The sequence below is a fragment of the Artemia franciscana genome, chromosome 5 (genome assembly GCF_032884065.1).
Source record: "Artemia franciscana chromosome 5, ASM3288406v1, whole genome shotgun sequence".
Lineage (NCBI taxonomy): Eukaryota > Metazoa > Arthropoda > Branchiopoda > Anostraca > Artemiidae > Artemia > Artemia franciscana.
In genome coordinates, this window is record NC_088867.1 from 16,736,959 (window position 1) to 16,758,644 (window position 21,686).

At 36.2% G+C, this 21,686-nt stretch overlaps 1 protein-coding gene across 2 annotated transcripts in view; it reads right to left on the reverse strand.

Moving 5' to 3' along the window:
- Window positions 1-21,686, reverse strand: part of LOC136027034 (uncharacterized) — a 63,459-nt gene that overhangs the window by 20,264 nt on the left and 21,509 nt on the right. For both annotated transcript variants that reach the window (XM_065703950.1, XM_065703951.1), the window contains exons 5-8: window positions 19,073-19,221; window positions 16,158-16,384; window positions 10,565-11,014; window positions 9,085-9,206 (exon numbers count right to left, since the gene is read on the reverse strand). In XM_065703950.1, coding sequence (XP_065560022.1) covers window positions 9,085-9,206; window positions 10,565-11,014; window positions 16,158-16,384; window positions 19,073-19,221 — 948 coding nt within the window. The remainder of the gene's footprint in view (window positions 1-9,084; window positions 9,207-10,564; window positions 11,015-16,157; window positions 16,385-19,072; window positions 19,222-21,686) is intronic.

Below are 21,686 nucleotides of genomic sequence, written 5' to 3' on the forward strand. Positions count from 1 at the left end.
ATATATTCATTAGTGAATACAATCTCAGTATCTGTATCAGAATGATCAGGGATACCTCTCCTCGGAAAATTACAACAAGCAATAAAGCAGTCCTACAGACGAAATCAAATGCAACTTCTAAACTCATTCTTGCTTATTTGGCCGGTAATTCTGGTTATATAATTACACAATGGAAGCCAAATTTTGATAAATTACAATTCTGCCTGTTTTTAATTGCTTTGCTTCTGTTTGGTATTGCTACGGTGTCAGCGGGGCTAGTAGTTTTAATGCCTATTAAACTTAAGTTAAACCGCCAGATTACTGTTTGATCAGCTCCCCATACTTTTTGTTCAAGCCTTGAAAGATTTCAGAATCCTCCTTGATTTTGAATCACCAAACAAAGGCGAATATCCAGCATTTTTATTGGGGGGGGAGGGGCATGAGGGGTTCACATACAGATAGTCAAGTGGCATGGTTGTACAATACTTTTTCCGAATTATTGGGGGAATAAACTGCCCCCCCCCCCAGACGACGTCCCTGACACCAAAGACCAATACTTTCCCTTTTCAGTCATTGTCATTTAGGCACCAAAAACAGACTCCTTTAGAAAAAAAAAATGCAAATTCTTGCGCAAATCAACACAGTATTTAAAGTGGTCGTAGGGGTAATTTTAAATAGAATCAAGTCATAGTTACATATGAGTTTTCTTGAACAAAGATGTCGTTTGAACCCTAAGAGGATTTTCTGAGGTAATATGTGGCAGTCGAAAGAAGGGAATAGAATAGCGATTTTTATGGATTATCATTTTATTTTATGATTGTTAAGGAACAAATTTGAAACTTATATAGGTTACTTTCAAAGGATGTATTTTTTCAAGAGAAGTATGAGGTAACTCGAAAAAGTGAAATGCCGTTTTGGAAGTAAGGACTTTTATGACTATTTAATAGTTTCTCAAAATTTATGCTAAAATTTAACTTCTGTAATCGATAATTCATCAAATAAAATATGCTTATAATAAATTGTGAGCTTGTTGTCGTTCCTTTGCTTTCCAAACTAAAATTTGGCTGTCTCATTTTACCCCGAGTCCGAGGGTGAGGTTCTTCTTTTGAAACGCAATTTGAAATTTCAGACAGTTCATGGTAACGATTTGTGAGTAACGACCGACTCGGTTCAATAGTAACCAAAACTTTAAAATAGAACTCCGATATCAATAGACATATCATAAGAATTGTATTTCTGTGCTGATTCCAAGTATAAAAGATTCATTAAGTTTAGTGTTACCCACTAAAGCTATGAGCCAGATAAAAAATCGTCTGATTTTCGAAAAGGGGGGAAACAACCACAAAAAGTCAAAGAATATTGATGAGAATTGAACCAACAGATTCAGCGTATCAGAAAACCGTACTATAGGGGTTTCAAGCTCCCATCAGCAAAAATGTGGAATTTTGTAAAGACTATTTTGCCAAAAGAAAGATCACGGATGCGTGTTTTTCCCACGGGTGATCGTACCGAACTAATGGTCCTAGAAGATCGGGAAAGAATACATTTGAATGCAACTTCAAAGTTGTAGTGTCCTTTTTAAGTGACAAAAAAGATTGGAGGGCAATTAGCCCCTACACCACGCAGTTTTTCCTCAAAGTCGTCCTATCAGTATTTTGAGATTCGCATTTTGTTCAGCACGCTTGAAAGATCCAATAACTATGCCTTTGAAGGAACATGGCCCCCCACGGCCCATGGAGAAAGGGCTGTAAGTTATGCAAATTACCCATTCTTTCCGTGTAGCATTTGTTCTAGTGAAGTATACAGACATTTCCATCCTCAAAGAGCGGGGTGTTTCGGAGGAGTAACTCCCTCACATACGTAATAATTTCTGTTTGTTTTAAGTTTCAATGTTGCCCCTTACTTTCAGTTGAAAAACTTCTCTTTTTATTTAATATTTATATTAAACTGATAATTCTCGATCATTTGTTTTTTTAGAAGTCTAAATTAATTTAAGAACTATTGAAAAACTATGCGCATATTGAGCCTCAAGTTTCAGAAGCAGCAATGCCGTAAGGTAGTGCATTCGTTTCTAAAGGTGCAGGGAGTTCTACAAAATAACGGTTAACATAGAGATTTATTATAGCCACAAAGACTGTCCCACAGCAAAACGATGTTTCCAGCCATTTTGTGGTGTAAAACAACCATTTTAGCCGAAAGAAGCCAAAAAGCTATTGTGTGAAAGTTCTGAAATAGTCAATTGATTTAGAACTATCGAAAAACTATACTCACTTTGAGCCTCGAGCTTCAGAGACAATAATGCCGTATGGTAGCGTATTCTGTTGTAAAGACGCAGGTAATGCTACAAAATATCGGTTAACATAGACATTTATCTTAGCCAAAAAAACTGCCCCAGAGCAAAGCGTTGTTTTCAGTCATTATGTGCTGTAAAGAAACAATTCTAGCAAAAAGAAGTCCAAAAACTTAATGTGTAAAAATTCTGAGGTAGTCAATTTGTTTTAGAATTATCGAAAAACCATATGCATATTGAGCCTCTACTTTCAGAGACAGTAATTCAGTACGGTAGCCTACTCGTTTTTAAAAGTGTATGTAGTCCTACAAAATAACGGTTAACATACACATTTATTTTAGCCAAAAAGACTATCCCACAGCACACACGCATCCGTGTTCTTTCTTCTAGTAGAAAAAGGGAAAATTCTTTATTTTTGCTTATAGGAGCTTTGTAAAACTTGAACTAAAGTCTAAATAAAACATTATCTCTAATAACAACCCTCTCTAGCCTCTCTAAAGCATTATGTAACAACCCTCTCTAAAGTATTATGTAACACCCATGTGTGGGTCCCCCTCAGTTACAACCGGGGCCCCCCACTTGGCTAGCAGACTCTAATAAGTCCTATTACATAACAACCCAAAGTAACCAAAAGCTATTACATAATAACCAGAGAAAAAAACACTATTATGTAACATATATTCACTATTATGTGGGCGTACTATACCGTTACAGGTGCACTATAGTATCGCGCAAGACCCATGTGCACGTAATAACGTCTTGAGGGACTATTAGCTCCAATTGTACATCCCCTATGGGCGATTTTAAAGTCATTATGCTGTAACTACTGCCTTGGTAGTACTCGCTACAAAAGCAGTAATTGTAGTGGTAGTAGTTTTAGTAGTTGTAGCAGTAGTATTACTGTGCAAATGGTATTGCCTTTTTGGTCAAACGGTCACCCCCCCCCCAGAATTTTTGAAAGTTCCAAATTAATCTACTCAGTCATTCTTGAGTTACGCCCTTTTGACAACCCATATGTACACGACATATTTTTTTTTAAGTTCAACGCCCCATCAATATTCTCTGAATGGTTCACCTGAATGCTCTTCGTCTTTTTGGACACTAACGGTCAAACAAACCGACTTTTCTCAATAGCATATACTATTTGTAAACATGGGGCAAAATGCATAGCTCATGGCCCTTGATCCGAGGGCCTTGGGGGGAGGAGAGGAGGACAGCCCAAAAGACATAGTTACTGGACTTCCCAACTATGCTAAACAAAATGACTATCTCAATACTTCGATTGGATGTGTTTGTAGAATTGGTCGGCTTGGGAGGGGAGGGTGGTTGCCCTCCAATGAACTTGACTCTTAAAAAGGGCACTTAAAAAAGGAACTAGAAATTTCAGTTTCCACTTGGATGAGTCCCGACCAAAGTTAATTCGACCAACCCCTCAGTAAAAACATAAAAGGGACTGGGGTGGGGGGGTTGATTTGTTAACCCTGAGGCATAGTTATTTGACTTTCGGAGTTTTTTTTACAAAAAGAATATCCAAAATTTTGTTCGGATGCGTTTGAAGAAAAATCGGCAGGAGGGGGAGGGGGGCTGGCCACCATATGATTACTTTTGACTCTTAAAATGGGTACTTGAATTTCAGGTGTGCAATCGAATGAGGTCCCTCTAGAATTTACACGACCATTCTTAAAATAAAAATCTTATATTTCAACAATGGAAAACTATCACAACTTGTAGTCCTCGCCCTAAGGGCGGGGGAGAGGGGAAACTATCAAACCTGAAACCGTAGTTATTAGACCTTTGGACTATTTTCAACAAAATGGCTATTTCAAAATTTTGATCGTAAGCATTTTGGGTAAAAGTTCGAAGAGGGGTGGCTGGTTGCCCCCAACCACTTTTGACTCTTAAAATGGGAACTAGACCTTTCAATTTTAAATCAAATGAGCATCCTCTAAATTTTATGTGACCATCCCTCCCATAAAAATCTTATATGTTAACAAAAGACAACTTACATAACTTACAGCCCTTGGCCAGGGGGCAGTGGGAGGGGGGAAACCCAGGAGGCATGATTACTTGACTTTTGGACTGTCTTGAACCAAAAAGCTATCTAAAAAAAATTATCAGATACATTTGGAGAAAATTGGGGTGAGAGGGCTATTTACCCTCCAATCGCTTTTGAATAACAAAAATGCCACTAGAAATCCTGATTTCCAATCGAATGAACCCCCTCCAAAGTTTATACAACCACCCATTCCATAAAAACCTTACATGCCACCGGGGCATAACTTAAAACCTTGCCCATGGACTCTGAGAGGGGGGGGGGTCAGCCCTAAAGAAATTGTTATATGATCTTTGGACTACTTTGAACAAAATGACTATTTTCAAATTTTGATCAGATTTATTTGAGGAAAGAAGGCTTGGGGGAGGGCTAGTTGCCATCTGGTCACTTCCAACTTTTAAAAGGTAACTAGAACTGTCAGTTTTCAATTCAAACAACCCTGTCCAAAGCTTATCAGATCACCCCCTCTATAAAAACATTACATGCCCTCGGGGCATAGCTTACAACCCCTGCCCCAAAGTTCTGGAGGGTGGTGTCAAACCCAGAGGCCTTGCTAGCCGATCTTTGGACTATTTTGAAAAAAATGTCCATCAAAATCTCAATCGTATAAATTAATCAGCAATCTGTATATTATGTTTTGACTTAGTTCAACTTTACCCTCTAAGTTTCCTCAGTTGTTCGGTTCAATGTCCTCAGCCTTGGTAGTACTCGCTACAGAAGCAATAGTTTTAGTGGTAGTAGTAGCGGTAGGAGTAGTAGTAATGCTAGCAGTAGTACTAGTGATAGTTGTAGTAGTAGTAGCAGCGTGCAAATATTGCTTTTTGGTCAATTGATCATCTCCCTTATCATGTCCTAAAAGTTCTAAATTAATATACACAGTCATTCCTCAATTACGTCCATTTGAAAACCAGCAAGTGCAAAACGCGTTTTGATTTAGTTTAACACTTCCCCAAACATTCTCTGAAAGGCTCACCTGACTGCTCTTAGTTTTTTTTGGAAAGTAAAGGTCAAACATGTTCACCCTTCTCAATGACATATACTACACTTAAACAATGGACACATTTCCCAAGCTACAGCCCTTGCCCTGAGGTATGTGAGGGGGGGGGGGTGAAATCTACAAAGAAGTAAACACTGGACCTTTCAACTATGCTGAGCAAAGTAGCTGTCTCAAAATTTTGATTAGATGCTTTTAGGAGGATGCTTTCGTGGAGGGACTGGTTGCCCTCCAATCACATTTACCCTTAAAAAGGGCCCATGAACTTTCAATTTTAATGAAAACCTTACATACGCCCGAGGTGTAACTTACAACCTTGCCCCCAGAGTATGGGGGTAGTGTCAGTCCTGGACACATTGTTAAATGTTCTTTTGACTGTTTTGAAAAGATAGCTATCTCACAACTACGATCAGATGCGCTTGGGGAAAAGAGGGCGTCAGGGGGACTAGTTGCCCTACTATCACTTTTGAGTTTTAAAAAGGGAGCTAGAAATTCCGATTTCCAATCAAATGAGCCGCATCCAAAATTTATACGACTACCCATTACATAAAAACTTGATACACCCCTGGGGCTCACAGTTCTTACCCCTGAGCTCTAAGAGGTTGTTTCAAGCCTGGAGGCATTTTTATACATTTTTTGGACTATTTTGAACAAAATTGCTATTTCATAGTTTCTCTCAGATACGTTTGGGGAAAAGAGGACACCAGAGAGGAGGGAGAGGGTAGGTGCTCTACTATAACTTATGACTCTCAAAAGGGAACTAATACTTTCAATTTTCAATCAAATGCGACTCACCTAAATTTACACGACCACCCCTTCCACAAAAATGTGACATGCCTCTGGGGCATAACTTAAAACCCTAGCCCCCTGATTCTGGGAGGCTGTTCAACTCCGAAGGCCTTGTTATATGGTCTTTGGATAATCTTGAACAAAATGGTAATCTCGAATTTCTATCGGATGCATTTGGAGAAAAGAGGACGTGGGGGGAAGGCTAGTTGCACTCTGATCACTTTTTACTCTTAAAAGGGACACCAGAACTTCTCATTTCCAGTCGAATCAGCCCCCTCCGAGGTTCATACGACCACCCCTTCCATATAAACTTTATATGTTAATAGTGGACAACTAGTATTACCCATTAGCTTATAGCCCTTCCCCTGAAGACTGCGGGCGGATGGTTGTCATCCCCAAAAACATTGTTACTGAGCCTTTCAACTATGCTGAAAAAAATGGTTGTCTCAAAATTTTGATTGGCTGTGTTTGGAAAAATGATATACCTGGAGGAGGGTGGTTGCCCTCCAATCACTTTTGTCTCTAAAAAAAACACTGGAACTTTCAATTTCCATCCAATGAGCTTCTTTCGAAGTTTTTACGACAACTCCTTCTATACAAAGTGCCTTGGTCAGAAAAACAAAATAATACATTGTGCCCACATCGCTCTTTACTTAGGTAGCACTTTTGCACTGCCTATGATGAATGCAACAAAAGATACAAATACCTAACATAAGTAGGCTATATTGGGGCCATTTTAGTGTTGATATAGGTTTTTCAAACCAATTTGTTACCATTTCAATTTTCTGATTCTGGAGAACAAATGTGACACAAAATCAAATAAAGACAAATGTCATTAATAAATTTTGGCTTTTATCAACCGTATCCAGACAATTTATGATAAAATAACCTGGTCAAGGTTTTCACCTGCCATACATTTTTCTGTTGTTACCAAAACTCTCACAGGACAGCATATCATCGGTTTTTTTTTTCCATCGGACTAGCTGTCATTATTTTTCCTTGTCATCGGACAAGCTACCATTGTCTTTTCTTGTCATCGGAAAAATTGTCATCGTTTTTATTGGGAATTGGAAAATAGTCATTGATTTTTGTCATCATCGGAAAACTGGCATGGTTTCTATTTGACAGCTGACAAAGTGTCAATACTTTTATCTGTCATGGGAAAAAATTTCATTTTTTTTCTGCCATTAGACAGATGGCCATTAGTAACGTTTTTGCATGCGTCTAATGGCAAATCCCCAGCGAAGGCTAAAGTTGTTCTTCAGGACTTTATCTGCAGGTCTTTAGACTGACTTGAATTGCTTACAAGGCGACTTTGCTTTGGGATTCAAAAGCCTAAATCGAAGGCCTCGGAGATTGAAAAATAAAACGAAACACCCTTTTAGGCCCAGCTCCCTCAAGCTAAGACCAAGGTCCGCAGCTAAACAAAAAAGCAACTATTTTTTAATCTTCCATTAAGAACTCCAATGGCTTAGAGACGAAATTCAGAAGGATCGGGCCATATCTCGGGGCCAGTCTGTACCCCTGAACAACGATGATCAAGTCAGTAACCTTGTTCACATGATCTGACATTTAAAATTGTTACCCCTCAAACGACCGATTCCTTCAAAACCGACGAGAAACTAGTGCTTTTCTCTAGAAGAAAACAGCCAATTGCTTCAAAAAAACTGCCTTTTAACGCCGAATCGTCGATTTTTGATGAATCTTTTTCATCTAAAACGATATAAGGCCTGAAAATTTTAAATTTAACAATGAGAAGTGTTTTTTTTTCCTTTGCATGTTTTTTCTTTCTTCAATGGTATGTGATTAAGACGGCTCCCGAACATACGGGGGGAAGGGATCTAATTACATATTACACTAATTTGGCCTTGCGATTGTATGGTCTCACACACAGCCGAAATATTTAAATTGCCCACTTTTGACTAATACCTTAAAAAAATACTTTGATAACATATATGTAGTACGTTAAACCAGTGCTATTTGCGTTGTCGCGAGTGTTGAAGTCGAGAAAAGCTAGAAATTTCACACAGCACGACCACTATACAGCATTTGCAATTCCTAAACAAACTTAACACAATTCCTTAACAGTGTGATTTTTCGTTTTCCAACCCGATAAGAATACTTTCAAATCGGTAAATTTTTCTATAAAACTGTCAAACAACTGTTAAAAATTTTTTCACTCTCACTAAGCCCTAGGACTTTTGCTTGTGAATCCTCAAGTGAAACGCCTTGTAAACAAGTTAAGTCGGTCTAAAAGATCAGCAGATGAAGCCATCAAGAACAGCTTTAGCTTCGACTTTGTGATTTGCTATTGGCGCTGGAGGCTGAGTAGAATATCTGTGAAAACACCTTAAAAGCCAGCATGTCACTCGCAAGGTGGGGAGGCGGAGAGGTTTAAAGGCATGGTAAAACTTTACTATTGACCATCAGTTCAGTGGCAGAAAACAATGACATTTTGTCTAATGGTTGATAAAATAATGACACTTTGTCATTATCTCTTTTTCGGATGATAACATAAAGAAATGACCGTTTGTCCAATTGCAAATAAGAACGATGACAAAAAAACAATGACAGTTTATTTGACAAGAAAAACAATGACAGTTTGTCCGATGACAAGAAAAAACAATGACGGTTTCTTTGATGGAAGAAAAAACCGGATGACACGTTGTCCTATGACAGTCTTGGTAATGACAAAAAAAAATCTATGGCGAAAAAAGCGATGACCAAATTATTTTAGGTCAAAATGTTGTAGAGCCTTTATCAATAGGTGTGACTATCCTGTGGCTTTGGCATAGTTCGATACCTGTCTTTCGCAGAGAACCTGCTTTGGTACTGAATGGCCAATCCATTCGACACAATCAGATTTAATGGATCTACGGTTCCGTTAAAACCAAAATCAAAATAAAAAAAAATATAAAATTCAAAAATTAAAAAATAAAATAATAAAAAGGTACATAACAGAAGAGGGTTTAAACTCACTTTGGTTATTCCCGAGTATCTTGTGTTGTAATTAACTATAGGAAGACTCGGCTTTACAAGTGAATGGTAGAAAACTTTTAATTCTTCGTCAACTACAGCAACACGTGCAAGCCCATTAACGTCTAAAATAATAAAAATAATAAGTACCACAAACATTTTCATTAGCAATCACAAAACCACAAAACACAAGATTATACTGCAAACTATTCTGAGAAAATAAATTGTTTCGGTCCTGAATACTTTATCGTGTTTTCAGAGACAGATTCGACTTTCTATTCTAAATAGGACTTCAAAATTCTTGATCCTAAAGCGCACAAGAATAAGCAAAAATAGTGATTTTTTTCAACCAGGTGATTAGTGTATTAAAATAAAAACTAACAAAGAACCCGCTTTCTAAAATATTTGTGAGGCTCGTTTAAGTGAATTAATCTTAGATTAGCCATCACCCAACCATGAATACGAGACTATAGTCATAAACCAAACAGAGAATATTTTTTTATTATTTTCTTTAGAGATCTATCTGATTGTCTATTCCACAATGGATTTAAACAATTCTCTATCCTTAAACATGCAACAAAAACAAAAAAAAAGAAAATCATTATAACTCAACACGGTAGTTGGTACATTAAAATAAAATCTATCAATGGCCCTTAATAGCTTTAAATTATTGTTTTAGATAATTAAACCTAGCATTGGAAATAAAAAAATCACAAAATACGACGCTATGATTAAAACTAATGTATGGAAAAAATTTTTTTAGCTCTACACATTAAACAGTTATTTTTAGAGAAAATTTGACTGAAGCATATATGAAACTCTTAACCCTTAAGCCTTACCCTTTAACCCTTTCTTACCCTTTAAACGTTTAACCCTTATTCCTTTCTTCACGCTTAAGCACATACGAAAAAGCAATAAATAAATTTAGTTTTTTTCATTCAGGTAGTTGGTCCAATAAAACTAACAGTGAAAAGCCATCCTAAAAATTTTTGGATTCCTGCTAATCACGCTAAAATCGCAAAACCAGAAAATACAAGATTTTAACCAAAACCATTGTAAATAACACAAATTTTGGGGCCCCTCAACTAAATATTTTAAATATTAATTAAATATTTAATTTTTTAATGTTTTACATACTAGCCTATATATTAAATATTAATTTCTATATTAATAAATATTATTTTTGTGCCCTTTAAAATATTAAGATATCCTAAATATTTTTGGACCCTTTAAATTTTCCTATTAAAGTGTTTTTTAGACCATTCCGACTAATTATTTTTAAAAACACAAGACTATATAAAAAAATATGAAAAAAAAAACAAAACAAAAATCAATGAACTGCCTTTTTTTCTCCATATTTGTTAGGGGAATTGGCCCAGTTGACTGTCGAATAGTCCAATGGTGATTCTTTTTTTGTGAATTTATTCTATTCAGACATTAATGTAGAATTCTCAAGTAAAAGTGAATTCTCAAATAAACTTACTTCCGACACAAGTGACCCATTCACAATCCACACTGTACATAGGGGAATTAGATGTTACGGGAACATACAAGTCCTTTGTCATTTTATATTCAGCATATTTTTGAATCCCTGGCAACGGGTAACGCTCACCAACCAAAAGTTCCGTACTTAATAACAGTTTCAATCGACTAAATTTATCTTTTACTGGGGGCCTCTCAGGGACTTTTTCATGAGATATAGGGAATGAAGCCAAACTTTTTGTATCTACTCCATTTGTCACTTCTTCGGTTTGAACTACTTTTTCCTCAACGTTCACTACACATTCAATACCATCAACTTTTATATTCAGTTCTTCTTTTTCAGAGATGACACATGATGACACAGTTTTTTCGTTATTTGATTCTTCTTTTGAATCAGGCAATACTTGATAAATTACACCTTTCTTCAGTGCATTGGTAAACGACTTGTGACCTACAAAGAAAACATAGAAATGGAAAAAACAGAATAGAAAGAAATAGAAAGAAAATAGAAGAAAAAAAGAAAGAAAACAAAGAATGACCAAACAAAGAGATTTTTTCAACGAGAAAAGATAAAATTCTCTTTTTCTTAAAAAAAAAAGACAAAGAGAGAGCATTTTAGGTCTTATCAAAGTAATATACTATTCGACGACGTATTTATATTTATATGTCCTAAACTTTAGGCAAATCTAAAATTTCAGTAGATCTAAGACTTCGAGCTGCTGATAAAAAATTTTCACTCCGTAGGTAGAGCAATTTTAAAAGCGGCCACATTCACCAATGTAATATGATAACGTCAAATCATAATTATTTTAAGTTATTAAAATGTTCCCAATATGTCATTTCAATAAACTCTGCGCGTGTAAGCATATACACATGGTACATAATACATCATATCACAGTAAAATTCATCCCAGCTGTCTTAGCCAAGTAGTTAGTTCAATCAACTTACAATCCTATGTCCTAAGGCTGGGGTTCGAGTCCTGGTGTGGCCGATAATTAGGCTTGGAGAGGAGTCAGTGGCAAGACTCTATAAGCTCAGCCAAGGTCGAACCAGGAGAAATCTGAGAAAAGTAAACAAAATGAGCGTGCGAAAGCATAGGATGACTGGCTCCCAACCCCCCTATAAATACTTCCAGCCTTAAGAGCCACAAAAGGAAGTTCAGTACCGCCGGTAAGGACTACGAAGTCAAGTGACATTTCTTTTTTTTAATGTGACGATTAACCAGCTGCTAGTGACCAGCACGAAATATTCTAATTGGAATTTCTGAGGAATCATTAAAAGTAAACCAAAACCTAACATAAAACTTACCTAAGTATATAAAAAAGAGGTCTAGTAAAAATATGACTAGATTCTTTGACCACATATTTTTTTTTTCACTGTTTTTGGTTTGAGCCCATAATTTTAAGGATTATCGTGATAACAGTGCAAACTTAAAAGTCAATCAAGTGCTTTGACGCTAAAATCTATAACATAAAAAAAGTCAGGGATCCAAATTAAAAGAAGAGACTGCAATGCTTGTCGCGTAGCCAATACGACTTTTCTTCCGTGCAATTGGCGAAGGAATCCCAAGGTTTCTTTCTCTGTTGTGGTAAGTTGCTCCGAAAGAGTGTACCTGCTGCCCAGATGCAAGCTCGCCACCAACACAGTCGCTGTTTAACCGCTTGTTTATTGCAATTATTTTTCTATTATCTTTTATAAGTACTACATCTTTAACAAAAATAGACTTGGTAGATGGGCTTCTAAAAGGCTAAAATATCAGCCACGGTCGTAATATAAGTAATAAATTTAGCGTCGCCTTTTTTGTTACCACACTAAACCCGTACACAATATACTATTTTAAAGCCTCGTATATATGAAAGAGGAGATATATTCGGCAAAACCCTCTAAAACGATGTCTTTCTCATTGAAAAAATGGGAGCATCATTAAAATTAATGCCTATGGACCAACTAAAGAACATATTACTTACACACACACAAAAACATTATTGAAATATTTACATAAAACTTAATATAGAGTATAAATTATATGCTAAGTGTTAGTGCGGTTACAATAGGCCTAATTAGCGAAAATTGATTTTCAATAAATTATGAAAAAAACTGCCTTCTATTTGACATAACTGAATATTTTATTGACTCGGCCTGGGTCCAACTGATGTTGGACTGCAACAGTCCCAAGCCTGTGTAAAGGAAAATGGCTAAGCAGTGAGTTTGCACCCCACTCCCGGGACCTCAAGGAGAAACCTGACAGAGAAACTTAACCGCAACCGAAACATCCAAACAAAAGAACACAGGATCGATCCAAACGACAACGACAAATGCATGTCCCCGTTTAGATTCAAAATAAAACTAAAAATAGAATTTAGGAATGGGCGAACACTCGCACAACCTTCCAAGCCAGAACAATTAGAAAAAGAGACGAGGCGATACAATATCGACGTTCTTGCTTTGTCGGAGGTGTGATGGCCTGGAACTGGTAGACAGAGGTTACCTGGAGGATCCACGATAATGCACAGTGGGCCTGACAAGACACAAGAACACGGGGTAGCCATTATTCTTCCGGGAAAAATGTCCAAATAAATCGTTAATTGGAAAACTATCACCCCAAATTGATAATTATAAGCTAAATGCAGACCATGCAAAGATGACACTAATTACTTGTTATGCATCCACAGATGACGCAGGAGATGAAATAAAGGAAGAATTCTACAATGACTTGAATGCCACTATCAAGGAAGCACCATTACATGATATATGTTTGGCAGGTGATTTTAATGCCAAGTTTAGATACGACCGAGCTCAGTGCTCTGAAGTCATAGGAAATGAAGGCCTTGGCACCAAGAAATGAAAATGGAGACTGCCTGATAGACTGTGCACTATCAAATAACCTTAACATCGGCAGCACATTTTTCAAGCATAAGAACATCCACAAATATACATGGAAGTCCCAAGAAAGAGTGACAAAAAACCACATTGACCATATACTTACTTATAAGCAGAAAATGGCGAAAGAGTCTCCAAGATGTTCGCTCATGCAGAGGGGCAGATATCAGCTCTGATCATTCAGTTATGATGGCAACGATCAAAATCAATTTGAAAGTCCCGAAAGAGAAGATGCCTAAACCAGAATTTGACGCGCCTAAACCAGAATTTGACTCGGACAAACTGTCAGATAGGGATATAAAAAAAAATTCATCATGGAGCTGTCTAACAGATTTTTAGTCCTACAAACCCTTGAAAAAATAGATGAAGAATGTATGTGGGGAAAAATCGAGGAAAATTATAATGAAGCTACTAAACTAGTCCTTGGTTTCAAGAAAAGACCAAAAAACCAATAGCTGTCTGATGAAACGTGGGACTATATTGAAAACGCAAGCAGGCGAAGCTTCTTCTTCTTCCTAACTGCATTGCTGAGAATTGCGTGTTCAGCAGCCTGACACCAATATCATGACAAGAGGGTGAAAAAGAGTGCTAGGAAGGAAAAAGGTAACCACCTTAAGAAAAAAGCGGAAAAAGCCGCAAGGAGAGGGGACTTGAAAACTGTGTACCGTTTAATCAATGAAATCGTTGGGAAACGTCTGAGTATAGAAGGTCCTGTACGACATCCGAATGGACGTCTTGCAACAGATCCGGAAAATGTGAGCGAAGTCTGGGTAGACTATTTTCAGACGCTTCTAAACCGTCCTATACGTATAAAACCATCAATGATCCCTGATATACCGCTACTAAGCCTTCCAATCACCATAGACCCTCCGTACACCAAAGAGATTTGCATGGCAGCAAAACAGTTGAAAAATGGACGATCCCCAGGCGAAGTCAGAATCACAGCAGAAATGCTTAAGACGGCTGTCATTCCTTACATAACCTTGTGGATTAAATTCTTCAAGACAATGTGGGAGTTGGAAAAAGTGCCTAAAGATTGGACTAGAAGCACCCTGGTGAAAATTTTCAAAAAGGAGATGCGACGAAGCGTTAAAACAGGCGTGGTATCTGCCATCTTTAATCCCAGGAAAGTTGTTCGCTCTCATAATCCTCAACAGAATAAAACTACTTCTTGACAGACCTCTACGCGAGCAGCAACACGGCTTCCGTCTGAAGCGCTCTTGTACTAACCCCATTTCTGTGCTCAAAATTCAGCAGGAAGAAACCATTGAGGGGAGAAGGAAATTGTACCTTGTGTTGATTGATTTTGAGAAAGCGTTTGACACAGAAGACAGAGCAACACTAAAGAAAACACTCTCACATTACGGCATACCGGAATAAATCATAAAAGTTATCATCACTTTCTACAAAAATATAGAATGTTATGTACAAACTAGAGAAGAAATACCAAATATTTAAAAAATAACGTCAGGAGTAAAGCAGGGATGTGTCCTCTCCCTCCTATTGTTCATCCTTTTTGTTGACTACATCTTAAGTAAATGTGAGGGATTGATATTGGTGAGGCGGCCAGACTTGTAGATCTCAATTTTGCTGACGACATAAGCCTTCTTAAAACTTACAAATTGAGACTGCCGACCTTTATTCATACTGTTAAAGATGCAGCAGGAACAATTTGAACACAAAATCAACACAAATAAAACAAAAAGCATGGCTACCAGCCGATCTCCTTTTGATATTAGGTGTGGAGATTACCGAATAGAGCAGGTAGTGGAGTTCAGATACCTGGGCAGTACAGTTAGAAACACTGGACCAAATGCAAGAGAAGTCTAACTTAGGTTGCAACAAACACACGGGGCGTTTAACCGTCTCAGATAAGTTTAAAAATCTCAAAAATACTCTTTGAGGCTAAAGCTACGACTCTTCCAAAGCAATATTCTGTCATTACTGCTTTATGGATCTGAGACCTGGCACCTTAATCCGCAACAAGAGAAAAAAATACAATCTCTCAAAAACATTTGGCTCAGAAAAATTCTAAATAGGAACTGGACCCAGAGGATAAGGAACGCCACCATCAGGCAACAGGTCCGGCTATCTTTAATAACAGACGTTATCCGTCAACGTAGGTGGCATGACCTCGGGCATGTCACCAGGATGGGCAGAAACTACTTGCCAGACTTCATCCTCTTCTGGCAACCAGAAGAATCAAGAAGACGAGGCCGTCCTAGAAACACCCAAAGACGCTCACACAGAGACTTGCCAAATATATACGAGCCCCTAGAGCCCAAAGGCCGAGACATACTAGCTGCAGCACGCCTCCGATACGACTAGAGACTTTTCGTGGATATTCTGGATGCCTCTGGAGGCACAGGAGGAACGGAGGTCTAAGGTAAGGAGTATTTTATGAAGAGGTTCAGTGTTATTTGCAATGAAGCACTAGAATCTTATGTCCCATACCGAAATCACGAGGAACTAATGAAAAGGGAAACTCAAACTTGTCTCCGAGAGTATAAATTACATAAAAACAGCTCCATCTAACTACTGTCACAATAATAGATTAATCAAGCTTTTTCATTCTATTAATTTTTTGTTGAGCTGAAACCAGGGAGGGACTAGAAGCTCCCCTCATTTATACGTACTTGAGCCGTACTGATCGAAGATATTTTAGGTCAAAGATATTCTTTTAGACAAAGGATTTGAAAATATATTTACTTACGATGCTTTATCCTTTCCATATGGCCTTTCGTTAACGAAACATAACTCAGGTCTTCTGCAAGCGACAAGTCATCAGATGCAGAAGTGGCCATCTCAACACCGTGGGTAAAAATATCCTTTGAATTTTTAAAACACTCCAAATTATTTTCATAATCCTCCACAGTTAGTCCTTCAAAAACCAAACACACAACATGGCTAAGGTGGTTCCATTTTTGCAGCGTGCACCACCTAAGAGATTTTTCTGTTAATGCACTGAATCAAGAATCCCAGCATATTAATATTTTCCTTAATTTAAAGCAAGGAGGATCTGATAGGTTTTTTTTCCTTTTTTTGCAATTATTACAGTGAATTAGCGTTGCAGATGAGATGGATGTGAATTTCTTTTTTATTCAGAAAAATCTAAATTAGTAATTTATACAAAGTGAATTATTTATAAACTTATGAGTTTATAGGCTAATTTTCTATTTATTTATAAAATGTATAAACTAAATTAATTATTTAAAAGCTTGTAAACTAAATTAAGAACTAATAAGCTTATTAATAAACTTTGTAGAATAATTCTTAAACTAAATTTACAAGGCCTTATTTTCTTAGAATTTGATAATATGGAACCTTCAATTAGCACAAAGAAATACTTGAACAATTATAGCCTTGGAAAACTATTTTACAGCCCTTAGTGGAGGGGGTACAGAGAACCAAATAGGACAAATCGCGTATTGACCCCTCCGTTCTCGTGATGAAGATTGAATTCGATATTATACAGTAGAAGATGGTCCAATAATTCTTGGGAGTCGAGTTTAGCCAAAGAGCACGAACCTCGTCTACTCTGCAAGCAAGTAAATCCTTTCATAGATCTAATCCGACAGCAACGTTTGTTCTGAATTTAAATTCTCATGATATCATTTTCAATACCTCTAGTGGAACAGTTATTAAGAAGATTCATCAAAACGAATTAAATCTTACTGTAAGATCAAGCACATTGGTCAGGCCATCAAGTCACTGAATGGAATTATGCAGTAGGAGTAGGATAAACCCTATTGTAACACAGCAGACTGATGCTCTACTTTGCAATACGGGCCCGCGGGACGATCCCCGCCACAGCAAGGTAAGGCGACAGGCGTGCTACTTGTCCAGGTAAAAAAAAAAATACCCAGAAACTGAAATGTCAATTTGCCACCCTGTAAGCCAGGAATGACTCTGGATGGTCTTTACCCTACCCATAAAATACATAAAATTAAATTGCAAGCATACCCTGGGCCTGTGAGCATATATGATTGGCTAAATCGGTAGTTACTATCCTCTACCTGGGGAGACCTTCTTACACTTCTGAGTCCGCTTGAAGCGTATAAAATGATCCAGCACTCCTTTTAGTATAGGCTACTGGACTTGTGCTCACGTTATTCATATAAACCGTTATATATAATTATACAGAAATTCTTCTAAATCATTTCTAAAATCACCTGAAAATCCCTCCCCCTCCCCCTCACGAATAGCTCCAGCATTTTTTTCGTCCAGCTCAATTAAATTAAAGCAGAAATTAAAATTTGATTGTTTGTATAGACATACGAGTGAATTTTCGATTTTTATCATATTAATTCCATATTATTTTTAAAGAACGTAACATAAACGTATATTTGCCACGCAATCAAATGAATCGAACTCGACCATTTTTGCAATTTCGGATAGGAATATGTCTACTGCAGCGACTAAAAATAACCCACTTTTTGTTTTTCTTAAACTGTGGAGTAATTTACCTTTGTCATTGCGACTTTGACATCGCTATTTTTCATCATCAAAAGGTGCATAATTGGCAAAATGGGTATCCTGTCATGGGTATAATTTATAAGCTACATAAACATAAGGCTATATTCGCTATATAAGGTGCATTCTGGCCAAGAAGGAAAATATCAGCTACAATGGCGTTGATTGAAGAATATGGAATATGGCATATATATATATATATATATATATATATATATATATATATATATATATATATATATATATATATGCCGCTTTTGATAAGCTACTGGAAAGATACGTTCAGGGTTTTGAAATGCAAAATTTTGAAAGTGTTCAAACGCTTATGTTAAGTGCAAATAGACAAACTATTAATTATAAATAATTTTAATTAAATTATTAATAACTTATTAGCAATTTGTATAATCAATATTACATTATAAAACCATAATGTTTTATCAGTTCAAATAATATTAGTATATTATCAAAAACAACATTAAATATATATTAATTAATATTAATTGTTAATAATAAATAAAATTATTATTAATATTAATAAAAGTAATATCAATAACTATTAATTATCCATTAATGATTATTAATTATAAAGAAACTATTAATTATAAATAAAGTATTCCATCAGTAAACCAATCACCAAACAATATAGTAGAACTCTTGAAAAAAAGACGGTTCTTTTAATTAAAATCGCAACAAAATTAAGCATTCGATGCGCTAAGAACAGTTTTTTTTTAGAAAATCTATTAAAAAGACGAATATCTACAAAAGTATGAAATAAAAAAAAAAGTTCGGGGTTATAAAACACACAAGTTTTGAATTTCTCCAGAACGAAAAATTAATACTCATTGAATGAATACCATATGTAAATCTAATTTCCAATTTACCTTAATATCTATTAAACCAGAAGAGTCAGTAGAGGGTAAGGCAGATCAAACAATTAAAAGAAAGCTTTGGATAGGCAATATATACGAAAAAGGGTGTGGATGTTAACGTAGGCTAAAGCAGGAGCATTAGTCCCTTACAATTCATCCCATTCATTTTCTGTTATTTTCGATTTTTCTGAGACGACTTTTCTGTTTGAAACCCACCGTCTAGTACTTAAACACTTAATCATGGTAATACTTGGCCTAGATTTCGAGTGAACATCATATACTTTACCGATATGGCTGATACGTAGCTTTATCACCAGCAGCAGCATATAGAAGAAGCGTCTGGACGTCTGTGGCTATTATTGGCTGTCTTGATGAAGATGGATTTTCAAGACTAGCGGCGGTTCCAAGGCTACTAAATTTGAATAGAGGGATTGTCTGCAATAAAGATAGCAATAAACTGCAGAGAAAGGGTATAAAGCTAAGTTATGAAACAACATGGTAAATCTTGTCTAGGTGAAATGGCCCACATCTCTTTTTACATCCCAGTCGGCATGTCTGATCGAAAGCAGCATTTCCTAGAGACCTTTTAGAAAATGTTTCAAAAAAGAACTACAACTTTGAATATTTTTCAAAAAACAAATGTGAACATTGTATTTTTGCCAGTACACAAACTTAACTGAAAAATAAATTTACCCGCCAAAGAAGTGAATTTAGAATCTTATTCCGAAGCAGAAGCGAATCGATTATTCAACCATGCGAAGAGTTCTTTTTAGCGGGGGGGGGAATGAAATTCGACTTTCAGTGCAACATTTGACTATTATCAGTCAAAAAAAGACCACTTTGAATACGTATCTAAAAACTAGTATGAATAGAGCATTTTATCCAGTATAGAAAGCTTCCGCTTATCTGGAAAATAAATTTACCCGCCAAAGAAGCGAATTTAGAATTTTAATCCGAAACAAAAGTGATGGATTACTTGCCCACACAAGTAGTTTTTTCTGGGGAGGGGGGAGAGGACGTGAAATCCGACTTTCAACGTGACATTTGGCTATTATCAGAACCTAGTCTCAATGAGTTTAATTTCGAGACGCGCTACAGACAGATTTCTAAGAAACGAGCAATATTCATTCTAGGCGGTTAAAAAAAATTAAAAGCAAGATTTCCTTAAGTCTTTTTGGTAAATTTGTTATAAAAAAAAATGGACGACTACTTTGAATACCTATTTAAAAACGAATATGCTTTTGTTTAACTGAAAAATTAATTTACCTGCCAAAGAAGCGAATTTAGAAGCTTAATCCAAACCATAAGCGAATCGATTATTCGCACACATGAAGAGCTTTTTTTGGAGGGGGGGGGGTAAATCCGACTGTCAATGCAGGATTTGACTGCTATAAGAACTTAGCTTCAATAGGTTTCCAGCCGGTAAGTTTTATTGAAAGCAAGCTTCCTAAAGTCTTTTTGGTAAATTTGAAGAAAAAAAAAAGGAAGACTACCTCGAATTCCTATCTAAAAATGGAAATGAATGGTGCATTTTTACCAGTACATAAATAAAAAACGTTTGTTTATTTTGAATATAATTTTGCCGGCTGGAAAAACGAATTCCCAACTCTGATCCGGAACAGAAGCGAACCGATTATTCGTCCACACGAGCACATTTTTCTTTGGGTGACGTTAAATCAGGCTAGAAAAGCATCATTTGACTACCATCAAAATCTACCTTCAGTGAGTTTTTCAATCTACGTTACAAAGACGGATTTCCAAAAAAAACAACAGATAACATCTCTATATACAATCCAGCAGGTATATCAAATTAAATGTCTTCCTGGAAAATATGAAAAAAATATTCTTCCTCAAAAATTAAAAAAAAAGACCATTTTGAATACCAATCTGAAAATTAATACGAGTATTATATTTTTACCAGTACACAAACACAAAGATTTTGCAGATCTTGAAAACAATTTTATCAGCAGGAGAAGCGAATTTTCCTTATAGATTTTTTTTTCCTCGGACAATGTTAAATCTGGCGGTCAAAGCGGTATTTGGCTTTTTTTTATCCAAATTATCCAAATCTAGCTTCAACGAATTTGATTTAAAGCTATAGTTTTAGCAAAGATCCTCAAGAGGGGTAAAAACTGGAAACTTATGATATATCCTCATTCGGGCTGTAAAAAACCTAAAATCTCAAGCAATTTCATGATATTTAGTCAAAGCACTGACCTGAAACAATGTGGGATGGAGGAGTGTACAACACCCCACACACCTCGGCCATTTTCTGAATTATCTTTTTTTCAAAACAAAAAGTGCTAAATATTAAGCTAGTCCATGTCGTTGTATAGTAATTCATCCTAGTTCAGGTCAATTACATATACAACAACTTCTATGCATGTGTTTTTTTTGATAAGACTAACATTATTTAAGTATCTAAGATCAAGTCAATAAAAGTTAACGGAATGAATCATAAAAATGGAAGCACAACACGAAGTTCTTTCCTTAGCACATTTCGTTGCAAATTCTTTTGAATTCAAAACTTTCCGTTCTCAAAAATCTGACTTTACAATTACTCCAATTAAATGTAGAACTCGTTTACAAAAAAAAAGCAAGAAATACAAAATAGCGATTTGGCATAAAAGGTAACATTTTCTTGACAGACACATTAAATTTTCAAACCGCAAATACTGAAAGAAAATTCCTTTAGACAAGCTACCAAACACAATATTGAGATAGTAACTCTCAAACTTAATAAGTCAGTGTAAGAAACATTCAAAATAAACATTAATCTAGAAAGAATTCCCAGTTTGAAAGATGGCGTAAATATTGGTGGTATTGAATACTAAATAAAACAAAAGCAGTAATTCAATCACAAAAAGATCTAAGAAAGGGAAAAAAATTTACTCACTTTT